The 15,808-nt window shown below is 50.1% G+C and overlaps 2 protein-coding genes across 2 annotated transcripts; both read left to right on the top strand.

Annotated features, from left to right (window-relative positions):
• The first annotated feature begins 1,023 nt into the window (after positions 1-1,023).
• LOC123125988 (zinc finger protein ZAT12-like) lies at positions 1,024-1,683 on the top strand. Its single transcript, XM_044546415.1, has one exon. The coding sequence runs from the start codon at positions 1,092-1,094 to the stop codon at positions 1,623-1,625; it is 534 nt and encodes a 177-aa protein (XP_044402350.1). The 5' UTR covers positions 1,024-1,091; the 3' UTR covers positions 1,626-1,683.
• Positions 1,684-8,065: 6,382 nt separating this feature from the next.
• LOC123125987 (zinc finger protein ZAT4-like) lies at positions 8,066-8,731 on the top strand. Its single transcript, XM_044546414.1, has one exon. It carries the CDS (start codon positions 8,143-8,145, stop codon positions 8,641-8,643), a length of 501 nt encoding a protein of 166 aa, XP_044402349.1. The 5' UTR covers positions 8,066-8,142; the 3' UTR covers positions 8,644-8,731.
• The last annotated feature ends 7,077 nt before the right edge of the window (positions 8,732-15,808 follow it).

The following is a 15,808-nucleotide window of genomic DNA, read 5'->3' as shown; positions in this document are numbered from 1 at the left end:
TTGCCAACAAGCTAAACTAGAGAGAGTCAACTAGCCAGCATTGCTGTCCCCTCTACCAGTTCCTAAGAAGGCTTGGGAGTATGTTACTATGGATTTCATATCTGCACTGCCTGTCTCGGGCCATTTTGACTGTATCTTCCTGGTAATTGACAAGTTCACTAAATATGGCCATTTCATTCCATTGAAACATCCCTTCACTGTTGCTAAGGTTGCTGAAGTGTTTTTGGATAATGTGCACAAAATACATGGAATACCAGAATATATAGTGTCTGACAGAGATCCTGTTTCCACTAGTACCTTTTGGCAGACTTTGGTCAAAAGAACTGGAACACAACTCAATATGAGTACTGCTTATCATCCAACTATTGATGAACGCTGGTTCGGACAAGTTTTGTGGCTCCTTCTTAGATACTGGAACGCTGGTTCGGACAAGTTTCCCTATGTCCTGGGAACCATATGTATTATAAAGACAAGTACGAAGACGATGTCTTTTTCCGACCATATCTCTCGAGTCTTGACCGTGTTGACACGGTTGTGCTTGCCTCTCACAAGGAGATTACTTAGTTATTAAGTTATCGACATGTCCATATATTGGCATCCAACCTGATGAAAAAGACCAAGAGTACATCATCACCCATGCATATAAATCAGATCTAACAGTTTTGGACTGATTAGTGTCTTTACTGGCAAGTGCGCAAACTAAACATTGTACTGACGCGGCAAGGTGTATACTATACTAGTAACCTCTTTAGGGACACACGGTTGAGACCTTATTAGTTGAGATAGGATCCAAGCTGCGCACTCGGTATATAAATTACGCGGTGCGGTACCATCATCAGTAAATAGTACGTACGTATAGTTTACTTAAGGTAGAATACATTGTTGTATTTTAATTGTAGCTTTCCAGTTGCAGCAAGCTAGATGCGTTTAGCTTGCCAGCCCCTAGCAACTCCATACCCACCTACTTATATATAACGTGAGCCACGGGCACCCATATGCCATATCAACCCGTTCATTCTCCATTCTCTCACAGACAACCAAGCTAGCTGGAAATCTACGAAGGACAAGAAGAAGTCGGAGGATCAAACTCCATGGGAGCGGGGATGAAGCGCGCGAGGGACAAGGAGGTATTGTCGCTCGCGCTGGCGCTGACCACGGACTCACCGACGCCGTCCACGACGTCAGCGGACTCAGCCGGGTCACCGGCCAAGAAATCACGGCGACGCGCGAGGGGCGCCGTGGTGGCCACATCGGGTGAGGGGGAGTTCGTGTGCAAGACGTGCGGCCGTGCCTTCGTGTCGTTCCGGGCGCTAGGCGGGCACCGGACGAGCCACCTTCGGGGCCGTCATGAGCTGGAGCTCGGTGTCGGCATCGCCAGGGCCATCAGAGAACGGAGAAGACGGGAGAACAAGCAGCACGAGTGCAGCATCTGCGGCATGGGGTTCGAGACGGGCCAGGCGCTCGGGGGACACATGAGGCGTCACCGCGAGGAGATGGCACTGCGCGGCCGCAGCGACGACGACCAGTGGGTGTGGCGCGGCGTCGCGCTACTGCCGGGTCAGGTGGTGACGGGGCACCAGGCCAGTGCCAACCAGCCACCCGTCTTGCTTAAGCTGTTCGTCTAGGTAGCTAGCTAGCTGGAAAGAAGGAAGACGATCAAAAGGTCACTTTGGAACCCGGGTGCATTGGAGCCCTATTTTTTGAACTGTGTTAAAAGGCTATTTTAAAGTTTCAAAAAATTCTGAAAACAAATCAACATGTTTATATGAGTGTATATAACACATGTGTAAATTTTGATGCTGAAATAAGTAACCATGTGAATTACACAAAAATGATAAAATCATGATTTTGGAAAGATGAACAGTGCATGCATTATTCACTATTTGGAAATCATCATCTTGTCATTTTTGTATAGGTCGCATATTTACTTATTTCATCACCAAACTTTACACATGTGTTATATACATTAGTGTTACAATTTACATGAACACCGACACCGCCATCCATCCACCACCCATCCTACTCTATCGACTAACTACTCGGTCTAGCCCATCCTTCCACATTTCGAAAGAAGTCGTTCATCATTGATGACCTGTAAAAAGTTAACGCAAAGTTGGGTACCTTCTATAGACATCCTAGCATAAAAATAAAAATAAAAATCAAACGATTCTAGCTGATCAAAATATTGAATGAGGCATCAGTCATTAGAATGGAATGCGTGTTACCTTTTTTTTTAAATTTCAACGGGGTTAATCAGTAGTGGACGAAGCACGCGGGTTACGTCTTACGTGCGTATGCTACTAGTAGAAGAAGAGGATAAAATCACACTAGTTGAATATATTTTTCTTTTTGATTGAAACGGATAGTTGAATTATACGAACGTGGAGCTAAAACGAATGTATTTTACTGCCAGTGCCATGTATGTATGCATGTCAACACACTGAGGCTCGACACGTCGTGGGTATTGAGGCGGGCCCACACGGCGTCGCTTTGCTTCCCTCTGTCTTGCTCCAATAATCGCCTCGGCTTGTTAAAAGGCTCCACATGCAGCCGCCTCCAATTAGCTCCAACACGACCCTCTCACATAGCTATCGGGAGCAGGGAAGGAAGCACCTTCAGCATCCGTTTGTCTAGCGACGGTGAGTCACTCCCCTCTCCCTCTTAACTTTGTCTTTCGATGTGGTCATCCGTTTCCTCCATCTCCATCGAATGTTGGAAACCTTCACGCTGGACCGTCTTGCTCAAGCTGTTCGTCTAGGTAGCTAGCTGGAAAGAAGGAAAACGGTCCACTTTTGTTTCTTGATGATGCGTGGTCAAACACATTTACAAGTGGAGCACACTGCGTGGACCACTTGTAAATGAGTTTGATTGGAATGAAATATATAGGTTCGCTGTTCGATCTTGTAAATACGAAATTCATACTATATACTATTGTTAGCGTTTCTGAAGATTGATGAATTATGCCAAGGATCTTTCAGTTTTTGAACCGTATACACCTTTGGGCGGCATTCACTAATTCCATTGACGGCTAAGAGGAAACTCGGTTTTGCTATTCGTTAGGTACCTGAAATTTTTCCTCTTGTCAATCACCTCTTTCCTTCATTTCTTCCTTCCTTCACGCTAGACCACGCCGTAGAAGAGAACCTCACTATCTATCTTAGGGTGGAGCCATGGCCCCCATAATCCCCATTATCTATCTTAGGGTTGGGGGTGCAGAGAATCGCTGGAGTTGTTTTCCGGTGCGGCGGAGCTTACAAGGATGGCCGGGGCGGCGGCCAGCATGACGGTGGGGGGAGGTAGAGGGGAGTGCGAGCGCTAGCCACCAGCCGTGGGAGAGGCAGGCGGTTAGGCCTGGGAGGGCCGGCAGCTGCGCGAGGAAGAACAACTGTTTTCGACCGTTGGATGAAGATCGAAGGGCCCTGTATCAAAGTGACTGATGCAGTTTTATTTTCAGTTAACTGATGCGTAGTCGGTCCCGAGGAAAATTCGTTTCTTCATTCAGCAATTTGATCTCAAAATGTTGTTATCGATCAGTCATCAGACTGTGGTTCGACAAATACGATTGATATAGGCAGCGTATCGATGCTCCAGGCCGGCAGTGTTGCACTTGCTGCGCCGCACGGGTCACCTATGTTTCCATAGCTGATACTGACCAGTTAGCCCAATCGAAGGCAACTTGTTCAAACACGTGTGTTGTTCATGCAAACACGCACATATTCCCTCCGTTCCTAAATATTTGTTTTTTTTGAGATTTTAAATGGACTATCATATACAGATGTATATAGACATATTTTAGACTGTAGATTCGCTCATTTTGCTCCGTATGTAGTTACTTGTTGAAATCTTTAGAAAAAAATATATTTAGAAACGAAAGGAGTAGTACATTCTCCGCTTCCATTCCTGCTGGAACATGCATGGAGGCGGAGTATACCCTAACGGTGTCGGCCAATTCCAATAGGATTTCTCTCGTTTCCATGCCCACGTAACGTTCGTAACCGATGGGATTCAGCGGTACTTGCTTACGCCTTGATTGGGACCAGATGCTGACAGACTTTCCACTTCAATTTCGTTCATAAAAAAATATAAGAGTATTTAGATCACTAACAGAGGGAGTAACTTGTAACTTGCTCTCAAAGCCGCGAATCAAGCTAGCTAGCCTGGCCGCCACAAAACTTAAATTGAACGCTGGACGTGAGATGAGCCCATTCATGGACACGCAGTGGCACCAACACAGCATGTCACCATGGATGTATGCCCATGTTGGAGTAATCTACGTGTGCCCCAGGTGAGCAGTGAGAACGCGTGTACTACTAGTCTTTTCCTTAACACGCGTGTACTCCTAGTTAGTTCTTGGATATGTGCTGGACTGCAGGTTCGGACAAATTTCGTGCATGATTGTCCAAACTGGGAGCGCCAAGATAAATCTGTCGGCATGTTCGTGTCCTCGGCATCCAACCTGATCAAAGACTAAGAGACTTGACCCGTGCATATGCAAGTCTAACGGTTTTGGATTGACAGGGTAAGTACCATTACTGGTGGAGAAGCTAGTGTGCATGGTAGCACTCACACGGTTAGGTAATAGAGCACTATTCGGTGCAGCACTCGGTTTACTGGGTGAGATCATCTCCAGCCGGATGCCCCAAACTGGTCCCAAACATCCGGGCGGCCTACTCGGTCACTGATCGGTTATCAAAATCTGACCTAGACGGGGGCTTCAAATGGGGCTCAAATGTCCGGACTGACCGGCACTCCTCATATCCAGTCTAAATATAGGGCAGATATGGGGCACCGGATGCGTCCGCTACGTCAGCCCCCCCCCCCCCCCCCATCCCCACAAATATCCCCCATCCGGAAAACCCTAGACACCGGTCAATCCAAACCCCACTTCACTCCCCTCTTCATCCACATCACTTCCGATCCCCTCGCCTCGATCCGATGGCCGGCGACAGAAGCAGCGGCGGATCCGGTTCAGAATCTGACGGGTCGAACATCGACGTGGAGGAGGTGGCCCTCCGCATCGCATTGCGGAGGTCGCTGCTCGAGCAAGGTAGCCCCAACAATGGCAGATCTTCTTCCCCAGCACCGTCGCCCGTCGATACAGCGCCGGCGACGTCATCTGCCCTTCCCACCCGCCGCGTAGCACCGGTAACTCTACTCCGCTCCACTCTGGCAGCTCCCCTTCGCTCCACCAGGCACGCCGTCCACCTCCACCACCCTTTGGTCCGGAAGTGGTACCCGGCCATCGCTGGGTCCTCGTGCCCGCGCCGGGGCCGGCGTGCATGAGGACGCCCGAGTCCGAGGCACGTGCAGCCTGGCGTGAGCGGCAGCGGGCGGGGGGGGGGGGGGGGGGGGGAGGGGAGTACCGGGTACTCCCATCCTTGGGGTACTCCCAATGCTCCAAGTTGAAAAAAACATTCATAAATGTTTCAAAAAAAAATCTAGGAAAAATGTGAATGTTCGCAAGGAATGTAACCACAACCCCTAGAAATTTGATGTCCAAACTAGAAATGCACATTAAGAAACAAAAATGTGAAATCTTGTATGAATAGTGTAAAAAAAAGACAGAATCAACATTTACACTATTAACATCTGGATTTCATATTTTTGTGTCTCAATGTACATTTCGTGTTTGGACCTGAACTATCTAGGGGTTGTAGTCACATTTCTTATGAACATTCATATATTTTTTTGAAAATTTTGGAAAGATTTAAGATTTGTTTTTTTTAACTTGAAGCACCAGAAGTACCCCAAGGATCGGAGTACCAGATATTTTCCCGGAGAGGGGGGAGGCGATGTCGGTCCGCCGTTCGCCGTCACGAGCGCCGATGGATCCCGAGGCCGCACTCCTCGCATTAGTCCTTCGCCGCTCTCTGACGACGGCAGAGATCGAAGAATGCCACAGCGCTCCGACTCCCCATAGAGACGTCGGAGCGCGAGGCAACCAAGGAGGCGGCGGCGAAGGTGAAGGTGGCCCGCCATGCGAAGGAGCAGGACCGCCTGCTCCGCAGGCTATCGGGCATGAGTTGTAACTTCGACACGGACTTGACGAACGGCTCCACCTCGAGCTCCGATGACGACGCGCCTCCGCACGCCGATGCCTACATGGAGGAGGGGCACAGCCGCGCCGACGACCGGAAGGGGGAGGGGCCGGCGAGGAAATGGTGATTTCCACCACCCTTCCCCGTTATGTTTATATTTTAACTATGTTTTAAGTTCGTAGTATGGATTTGCCATTGAACTCCCATGAACTATGCTTCGTTTGTCCAGCGATGCAAAGTTGATCCGATGAACTGCGTGTTGTTGATTGTGTTTACGTAGCGTTATATGGTTTTGAGGGTTTGGATATGAGGGACATGGGTGTGGAAGCCACCAAATAGGATGTGTCCGGTCAGTGCCCGCGGACGCGCCCGTCCGCGGGCGTTTGAGGGCCTGGATTTGCAACCTGCGGCTGTGGATGCTGTAAGCTACGCGGCAGTGTATGGTGTCATCAACTCATCATGGATCATCGAAATCCATTTACTGTCTGTCCATGAGCCGACTAGCCAAGTAGACGGATAGATACAAAGCTTCAGATCCTGAGAGGTGTGCATCGTGCATGTACGGCGACGTAAGTCGGTGCTTACGTGCTCTCCCTCTAGTGTCAAAGGGACCTTCTCAAAGTACTAATTGCAACACACCACTAAGAAGAAGTGATTATAAACAACCAAAGCAGCACGTAACCAGTTTTGTTAGCTTGTGCACATGCATGCAGATCCATTACAAGATCCCAACCAGAATCTTGCTTCCTGGTGCCGCTGCCGCAAGGCTGGTCGCCGATAGGCTGACCGCTTCCTCTGGTCCACCTTTGCAAGAAACTGCGGCGCTGTTGCACATACATCGTCAGGTGCATGCACTGCACATCGCGAGGGCGACATGCTAGGCAATTTCCGCTCGTCCCATTAGCGGACTCTGTCTCGAAAGCGTAAGCTTTGATCAAGATTAAGAAGACTATTTTAAATGTGTGTAGGGCACAGAGATGCTTGGACGCGCATGATCGAATCTGCGGTGGTTAGATTAATTGGTCATCATGCAAGTATTGCTTCATGCATGCTCTTTCGTACGCTTTGCAAACTTACGTAACCGATCGATCGATGCATGCATGGGACTCGTACGTGCTTACGCAATCGTGACCCTCAACGCCAAGGCTCCAAGCTGAGACCAAATGCTGATCCATCTTTTCGTCCAAGGATTTGATTTAGTTTACTTGTTCTTCAGTGCTCTGGAAGACGGCCGCGCAGCCCCCTCGCAGCACGGACGACTCGGCGCGCTACCTGACCTACTACCACGTCGACGGCACCGGCAGCTAGCAAGTGCGAATACATTAGTAGGCCGATGAGCCCGCGGTGACATCACCATCCATGTCCCAAGCGACGTTGCTCCTAGTTAGTTAGTTCTTGCATGCTGGACTGCTGGTTCGGACAAGTTTCGCCCATGCCATATGCAGGTTTGGATCAAGATAGCGTGCTGGAACGACGTCTCTCGCGAGTCCAAGTTCGTCCACGTCCACATGCAGCCCGTCCATTACATGTCCTGGGCATCCGAACGATCCTCAGGTCAACGACCAAGTCTTCGCTATGCATGCAAATACCTAGTGTTTTTAGTTACAGCCAAGTATGCAAACCATGTACTACTCACGCGGCAAGCCGGCAAGGTAATTACTGGTGCTCGTTTTTAGGGGCACACGGTGATCGTCGAGCACTTAGTTTACTTACTCCTACATATAATCCCAACTGCGCACTGCTCGGTAAGTAAATTGTAGGCGGTGCCGTGTCATCATCAATATAGTTCAATACTACTCCCTCCGTCCTAGTACATAGTTTACTTGGGGTGGAGTAGATTGCTGTATCTCGATTGCTTTTCAGCTGCAGCAAACGAAATGGTGGTTTTGTTTCCCAGCCTCACCAACTTGACACCCACGTAATGTAATTAAGCTCCACCAAGCAACCGCGTCGTACGCACACTACCTATATATAACTAGGCCGCCCCGGCCGATCAACATTCCTTCTCGCTTCTTCGCTCACACGACAGCAAGCTAAGCTGTGGGAGCCTAGCCCTAGCTACGAAGGACGGGAAATCGAGGGCTCAAAATCCACAAGCGAATCCATGGGAGCTGGGATGAAACGCACGAGGGAGGAGGAGCCAGCCGTGTCGCTGGCACTGTCCCTCAGCACGGATCCCGCGTCTTCCGCCGTAACGTCAGCCGACTCAGGCGCTGGTGCGCCGGCCAAGCGCAGGAGGGGCGCCGTGGTAGCGACGTCGGGGGAGGGGGAGTTCGTGTGCAAGACGTGCGGGCGGGCCTTCGCGACGTTCCAGGCGCTGGGCGGGCACCGGACCAGCCACCTCCGCGGCCGCCACGGGCTGGAGCTCGGCGTCGGCGTCGCCAGAGCCATCAAGCAACGGAAAAAGCAGCGGCACGAGTGCCACATCTGCGGGCTCGGGTTCGAGATGGGCCAGGCGCTGGGGGGACACATGAGGCGGCACCGCGAGGACATGGCACTCGGCGGCGCCGACGACCAGCGGGTCGCGCTGCTCTCGGATCAGGAGGTGGCGGGGCACCAGGCCGCGGCCGACCAGCCGCCGGTCTTGCTCGAGCTGTTCGTCTAGGCAGAGCTGGAAAGAAGGAAGACACATACGTTTTCTTTCCTTATTATATAATGCGTGCGTGAATAGACATGTAAATATGATATAGGTTCATTGGCCGATCTTGTAATTACGAATTCATAGCTATAGCTTGTTAGAGTTTCGGTTATTGGAATTTTGCTCGGTCTGCATCGTTCATTCGTTCACTACTGGAATTCTGGGCTACGCCGAGTGCCACGGACACTCGGCAAAGGGCCGAAAACCGCCCGCAAAGCCTTTGCCAAGTGTCATCCTCGGCGAAAGCCACCCGGCGTACACCTCTTCGGTAAATAGGAGTTTGCCGAGAGCCAGAACACGGGCACTCGGCAAAGGCTTGGCCGAGAGCCAAACAGTATCACTCGGCAAAATAAAGTAGCTAACGGATAGCAGACGGTGCCGGCGGTTCCTGACACGTGGGACCAGGGGAACAGGCCAAGGGCCTTCTTTGCCGAGTTCCACTTTCGGCAAAGAGAGCCAGTAGGTGGCTGACACGTGTCAGCTGCTGACATGTGGGACCAGGCGAACAGGCCGAGGGCCAACTTTGCCGAGAGCAACTCTCGGCAAAGCCACCCAGTAGGTGGCTGACACGTGTCAGCTCCTGACATGTGGGACCAGGCGAACAGGCCGAGGGCCAGCTTTGCCGAGAGCCACTCTCGGCAAATCCACCCAGTAGGTGGCTGACACGTGTCAGCTCCTGATACGTGGGACCAGGCGAACAGGCCGAGGGCCAGCTTTGCCGAGAGCCACTCTCGGCAAATCCACCCAGTAGGTGGCTGACACGTGTCAGCTCCTGACACGTGGGACCAGGCGAACAGGCCGAGGGCCAGCTTTGCCGAGAGCCTCTCTCGGCAAAGCCACCCAGTAGGTGGCTGACACGTGTCAGCTCCTGACATGTGGGACCAGGCGAACAGGCCGAGGGCCAGCTTTGCCGAGAGCCCCTCTCGGCAAAGCCACCCAGTAGGTGGCTGACACGTGTCAGCTCCTGACATGTGGGACCAGGCGAACAGGCCGAGGGCCATCTTGGCCGAGAGCCCCTCTCGGCAAAGAGAACCACTAGGAGGCTGACACGTGTCACCTCCTGACATGTGGGACCACGAGAGCAGGCCGAGGTCCAACTTTGCCGAGAGCCACCCTCGGCAATCCTTTTCCCTCGGTAAAGTTGTCAGGGGCACCACAGGTTATTATCCTTTACCGAGAGGCCTCTCGGTAAAGGTGTCAGGTTCTACTGGTTGGTACATGTTTACCGAGAGGCCTATCGGTAAAGGGTGCATTATGGTCCAGTTTCACAGTTATTACCGAGAGCCACCCTCGGTAATGGTGTGCCCATGAGCCTTTTTTTCTGTTTCTGTTTCTTTCCTGCAGCGAAACATATACAGCAGAAGCATATAGTTCATCACACATAAAACATGTCACATATAGGCATCATTGAACAAAAGAAGCAATGATTCTGAAAAGCATTCCACATAAAAGCAATAGTACATAAAAGGTGAAATAGTAGTGAAGACACTCGACTACCACAAGTTTACAAGTCTCAAGATGCAAGAGTTCTCAACATACAGGGAACAGTTTCTAACATAACATAACATGAAGTTCACGCGATTTTGGAGATCGGAGTGATAACATCAACATTAGAAGGCATCATTCCGTTTGCTGCCCCAACTCCATCAACCAGAGTGATAACATCAACATTAGAAGGCATTATTCCCTTTGCTGCCCCAACTCCACCAACTTGAGGTGGAACTACCGGAACATTGTTCGACCCTTGTGATGGGTTGAGCTGTGATGGATTGACCCAATAGTGAGATGAATGCATATGGTAATGCCGAAAATGGTGATAGAAATAGTTTGAACGAAACTCACAATGTTCCACTCTGGCGTCGGTGGCATCTCTGGCACTGGTTGGCCTTGCATGGAATAAAGATTGGCCACCATATGTTGTAAAGACTTCACTAGATCATCTTGTGCCTTCAGCTTGGCCCGGTTTTCATCTCGTTCTTTCTCGGTGTCAATCAGTCGAGTCTACAATATGGCAATGCAAATGTCATTCATGTTGAAATGCAAATATGCAGGACCATGAAGGATCAATGAAGAAGCACTGACCTGAATATCCTCAATAATGCTCACGGAATGTGGTACGTGACGCTCTACGGTAGGAGTAGAGCCAGTACTCATAGCACGGAGCGTGTTGACTCTCGGAAGGGAGGAGGTTATGACAGAATCGAGGTGAACCGCCATCCGGCCATTCGGTCTACCGCCTGCCGCGGCAATGGCCACAAGAGGGTCAAACGGTAGCACGTGAGGATCAGCGTCAGGCCCGTACGTCTCCTTCAATTTTTTGGTGTAGTTCTCTCCATCTGACCGGGCTTTAGAGCTGATCCAGTCCCTCTCCGGGTGGAGAGGGTCCTTGTCCTTGTCGTCTTTGGTACGTTTGATGGTCCATGCCTCGAAGTAAGTGATATCCTTGCCAGTGTCTTCTTTCTGCAAAAGAAAGCGATCCAAACAATCAAGGGAATGCTCACAAATGAAAGAGAACATGATGAAAAGGATGTGGTTGCCTACATGTTTTGAGACGACACCTGGGATGGTGAGGTTGCCTTGACGGTGTCCTCGACCCCCCATCAACTTACGCCGTTCAGATATTACTTTGTGTTCATCCTGCCACCCTGGATCTGTCCACCGTTCGACGATCTTCTCCCAGCACGGACGTTTGTCAGCGCACCACCGAGGAATCACCTGTAAATTAAACAAATACATCTTAGTAAGGATTCTAATTTTGCGGTAATGTAGGGAATAGCAAGCATCCATCGTCACTTGCCTTGAAGTAATTGTCCCGTGAAAGATGCGTCCCTCGAGCCTCCTGTTTGGAAATCCTATGGTTGAGATAGTCCGCGTGATACTTGACCACTAACCGGACGCGCTCCTCATAGTGCATGTCGTGGACTAGTTTCTTGGCAATATTCTCGACCACCACATTTGCACGATCCTTCTAACCCTCAACGCATGTATAGAAATCCTACAAACATGCATACATGTGAGAAGGGTTAAATCATGACTATGGCAAATTTAAACCTTTTGGTATTGACATTTAGGTGTTTGAAAGGACTTACCCAGAAATCATTGACCACTCGCATGGCTCTGTTAGCATAAACCCTCTGACGCATATCCAGAAAATCTGGTGCAAGTTTGTAGTGATCCCATGACCAAGCTGGCTCAATGATACCGTTCGGCAAAGTGACCAGTCCAGGATAATTTAACCTACAAAGACCCCCAATGATGCCACTCAGCGACCGTGGCAGACGCCTCTCACCACCTTTTACTAAGCTTCTGCATTTCGAAGAGTGAAGTCATATTATATGTGAGGAAATGACAAAAGGTACAATTTATATGGGATGAGTCGAGATAACCACTTAGTTCTCTCCCATTGGTTTAATCAACACGTCTCTATGCACATATGGACGTCTTGGAAGCTTTGAAGAACCACGCAACCACACTTTCCCTCCGGAAGTAGTGCTGATAGTCGAACCGCTCTGTTGCGAACCGCTCACCTCGTGGTGCTCTGTCACCCGTGAGGGTCCATCCCCACCCTCAGAAACCCGACGAACAACCAGCCTCCTCTCGGCGGCGTCGTCCTCCACCACCTCCTCCGCAAAATCCTCCTCGTCCTCCTCCTCACACGCCTCATCCCCATCCTCTGTTTCCTCCTCCTGAGCACGGTGAAGCACTGCATTAGAGGGTCGAGGAGAAGAAAGAGGTGCTCTACTCTGGGCTGCTTTACGTACTCCTCCTCCTGCCTCACATACTCCCCCTCCTCGTCTGCCTCCTCCTCCTGCCTCACCTACTCCCCCTCCTCGTCCGCCCCTCCTCGTCTGCCTCCTCCCCTCCTGCCTCACCTACTCCCCCTCCTCGTCCGCCTCCTCCTGCTGCCTCACCTACTCCCCCTCCTCGTCCGCCTCCTCCTCCTGCCTCACCTACTCCCCCTCCTCGTCCGCCTCCTCGTCCGCCTCCTCCTCCTGCCTCACCTACTCCCCCTCCTCGTCCGCCTCCTCCTCCTGCCTCACCTACTCCCCCTCCTCGTCCGCCTCCTCCTCCTGCCTCACCTACTCCCCCTCCTCGTCCGCCTCCTCCTCCTGCCTCACCTACTCCCCCTCCTCGTCTGCCTCCTCCTCCTGCCTCACCTACTCCCCTCCTCGTCCGCCTCCTCGTCCGCCTCCTCCTCCTGCCTCACCTACTCCCCCTCCTCGTCCGCCTCCTCCTCCTGCCTCACCTACTCCCCCTCCTCGTCCGCCTCCTCCTCCTACCTCACCTACTCCCCTCCTCGTCCGCCTCCTCCTCCTACCTCACCTACTCCCCCTCCTCGTCCGCCTCCTACTCCTCCCCCGCGTGGTACTCGACCTTGTTTCGCACGTTTTGCCGGACGGGTGTCTAGACCCACCAATCCTTTGGCCTTCTTGGCGGTTGTGGCAACCGATGAAGGAGCGGCCACCGCTTTCACCGGTCGAGCAGGTTGATCATTGTACAGATCATTCACTTTTTTCAAACTTTCCTTTGGAATCTTCTTGCTACCTGTCATGTTTCAATCACCTGATACGAAGAAGAACAAACCAGTTAGTACAGATGATACAACTTAATGTAAATACAATAAATATATCACATATGAAGAATAAATGGAATTGTCACAATAATACATATAGTTGTTACACACACAAATACATAGAGTTGTTGCACACACGAATACATAGAGTTGTTGCACACACGAATACATAGAGTTGTTACACACACGAATACATAGAGTTGTGACACACATACATAGAGTTCTCACACGATTACATGGAGTTGTTAGAAATAAGGGTCAATATTAGGTGCAACATTTGGATCAGGGCTTTCATCATCGCTATCACGCCCGTTCATACATTCATCCTCGAAGTCTTCAGGGGGGCCCTCATCCTCATCTAGCCCCATGTGCCATCGCATAAGTAATGCCAAATCTCGAGGGTCAGAAACATCCTCGTATTCGTCCTCTGCATTATCTACTTCCATGTCATCCATGGCCTCATGTTCCATAGCATCATGTTCGTGATGCACGCCATCATCTTCCTTTGCATCATCTTCGTCTTCGTCAGTGTCTGCTTCTTGAAAGAACTCTCCCTCGTATGTGTTAGGGTTTATATGGTAATCGTCCTTGTTTGGGGTAGGTACCTTGATACGCGGGGGTACCTTGTACACGACATCCCACTTCAAGAGATCGATATATTCCGTAGATGTGCACGCGTATGGGAGAAAAAACACTTGTGTAGCCTGTTGAGCCATAATATAGACATCATTTCCTGCATATTTCGATGCTCGTTCAACTTCGACAAAGCCAATACTAGGGGTTCGTCTCACTTTCTCAGGATTGAGCCAGCTGCATCTGAATACGATGGGCTTCACTCCTTGTAAACCACAATACTGCAACTCATAAATTTCTTCGATGGTTCCATAGTAGTGACGTCCATCTGTCCCTAGACAATAGACCGCACTATTTATTGACCTTCGGTTGGGCCTCTCACGCGTGTGTTTATCAGTGTGGAAGCGATACCCATTCATGTCGTAAGCCTTAAATGACTTGGCCTCGTATTCAAAACCTTTGGCTACTTCTCTCACTTTGGCGTCCATATCAACCTCCTGATATGCCTACAAGATTAATAGGAGATTGTCTGGTTCATTAGTGGAAGCATTACAGGCAAGTAAGATCAACTTGAAGTAACATAAAGTTAGAAAAGTTACTTTTCTTGAGAACCAAGAAATGAAACCGCCATCAGCATTGGTATCTTCAAGAAGGTCTGCTGATTCTTCGTCGCTAGGAGGCCGTGGTAGCTTCCAGAATTCGTTCTGGAATTCCCTAGCAATAGGAAGAATTCGAGTTAGAACTCAAGACTAGTGAGTAGTTGTCAATAAAGGTGTTCTACACTTACTTTATGTACGGTTGCACTTCTTCCATGTTGGTCAAGACATAGATCATAATAGTCGACCACTCAGTAGGTGAAAAGTTCTTGGGCTTCGGTCCACTTGCTTTGCCACCTTGGCCTTCGAAGAGGCTAAGGTCGGAAACATTACTGGTGGGTTCTTCATTGTAACGAGGAGCTGGATTTAACCTAGTCTGAATACTGTCATGATAGTACTTTGTCGTGGTCGTGGCCACCTCCTCGTTCAGGTATGCCTCGGCTATGGAGGCTTCAATGCGGGCTTTATTCTTACATTTCCCACGAAGATGCTTGAACTCCCGTTCAGGTGCATACTGCCATCGGAACTGCACAGGTCCTCCCATTCTAGCCTCATACGCGAGATGTAAGATCATATGTTGCATCGGATTAAAGAAACCTGGCGGAAATATCATCTCTAACTTGCATAGCAACTCAGGTGCTTGTTCCTCCAACTTTGCAACCACTTCATAATCTAGTTCTTTGGCACAAAGCTGACGGAAGAAGTAGCTCAACTCCGCCAGCACTCGCCAAATATCCTCTCTGACATACCCTCGAATCATCACAGGCATTATCCGCTCAAGCCATACATGGTAGTCATGACTCTTGAGGCCTCCTATTCGCTTTGTAGCCATATTCACTCCCCTCATGATATTAGCTGCATATCCATCAGGGAAGTACAAGTTGTTCACAATCCATTGGAGAATTTCCTTCCTTTGGGGCATTGAAGGGGTGAAAGGGGCTGGTGGCTTCTTCCAAGAATTACCTTTTGCACGAGGCACCAAATTTAATTTTGGCCTGTTGCATAGTTTGGCTTGATCGATCCTAGCCTGAATGTTATCCTTTGACTTCTCGGTGTCGAGGAGCGTGCCGAGTAAGGCCTCCGCAATATTCTTTTCAGTGTGCATTACATCAATGTTGTGTGGAAGTAGAAGATCTTTAAAGTAAGGGAGCCTCCATAAGCTTGGAATGTGAGTCCACTGGTGTGTCTCTCCATATCCCACAAAACCTTTCCCATCGAGCTTTTCCTCGAGAGCATCTAACTCATCCTTAAGCTGGGCACCGGTCATAATAGGTGGTGGCGGGTCATCAACAATAACACCTTTTTGGAAGTGCATAGCGTCTTGCCTGTATGGGTGATCAAGACGAAGGAACTGCCGATGTTGGTCAAAGCATACATACTTGTGACCCTT

Source organism: Triticum aestivum, chromosome 5D, assembly GCF_018294505.1.
Source record: "Triticum aestivum cultivar Chinese Spring chromosome 5D, IWGSC CS RefSeq v2.1, whole genome shotgun sequence".
Classification (NCBI taxonomy): domain Eukaryota; kingdom Viridiplantae; phylum Streptophyta; class Magnoliopsida; order Poales; family Poaceae; genus Triticum; species Triticum aestivum.
The sequence above is the reverse complement of the archived record's forward strand: the minus strand, read 5'-3'. Positions and strand labels throughout refer to the sequence as shown.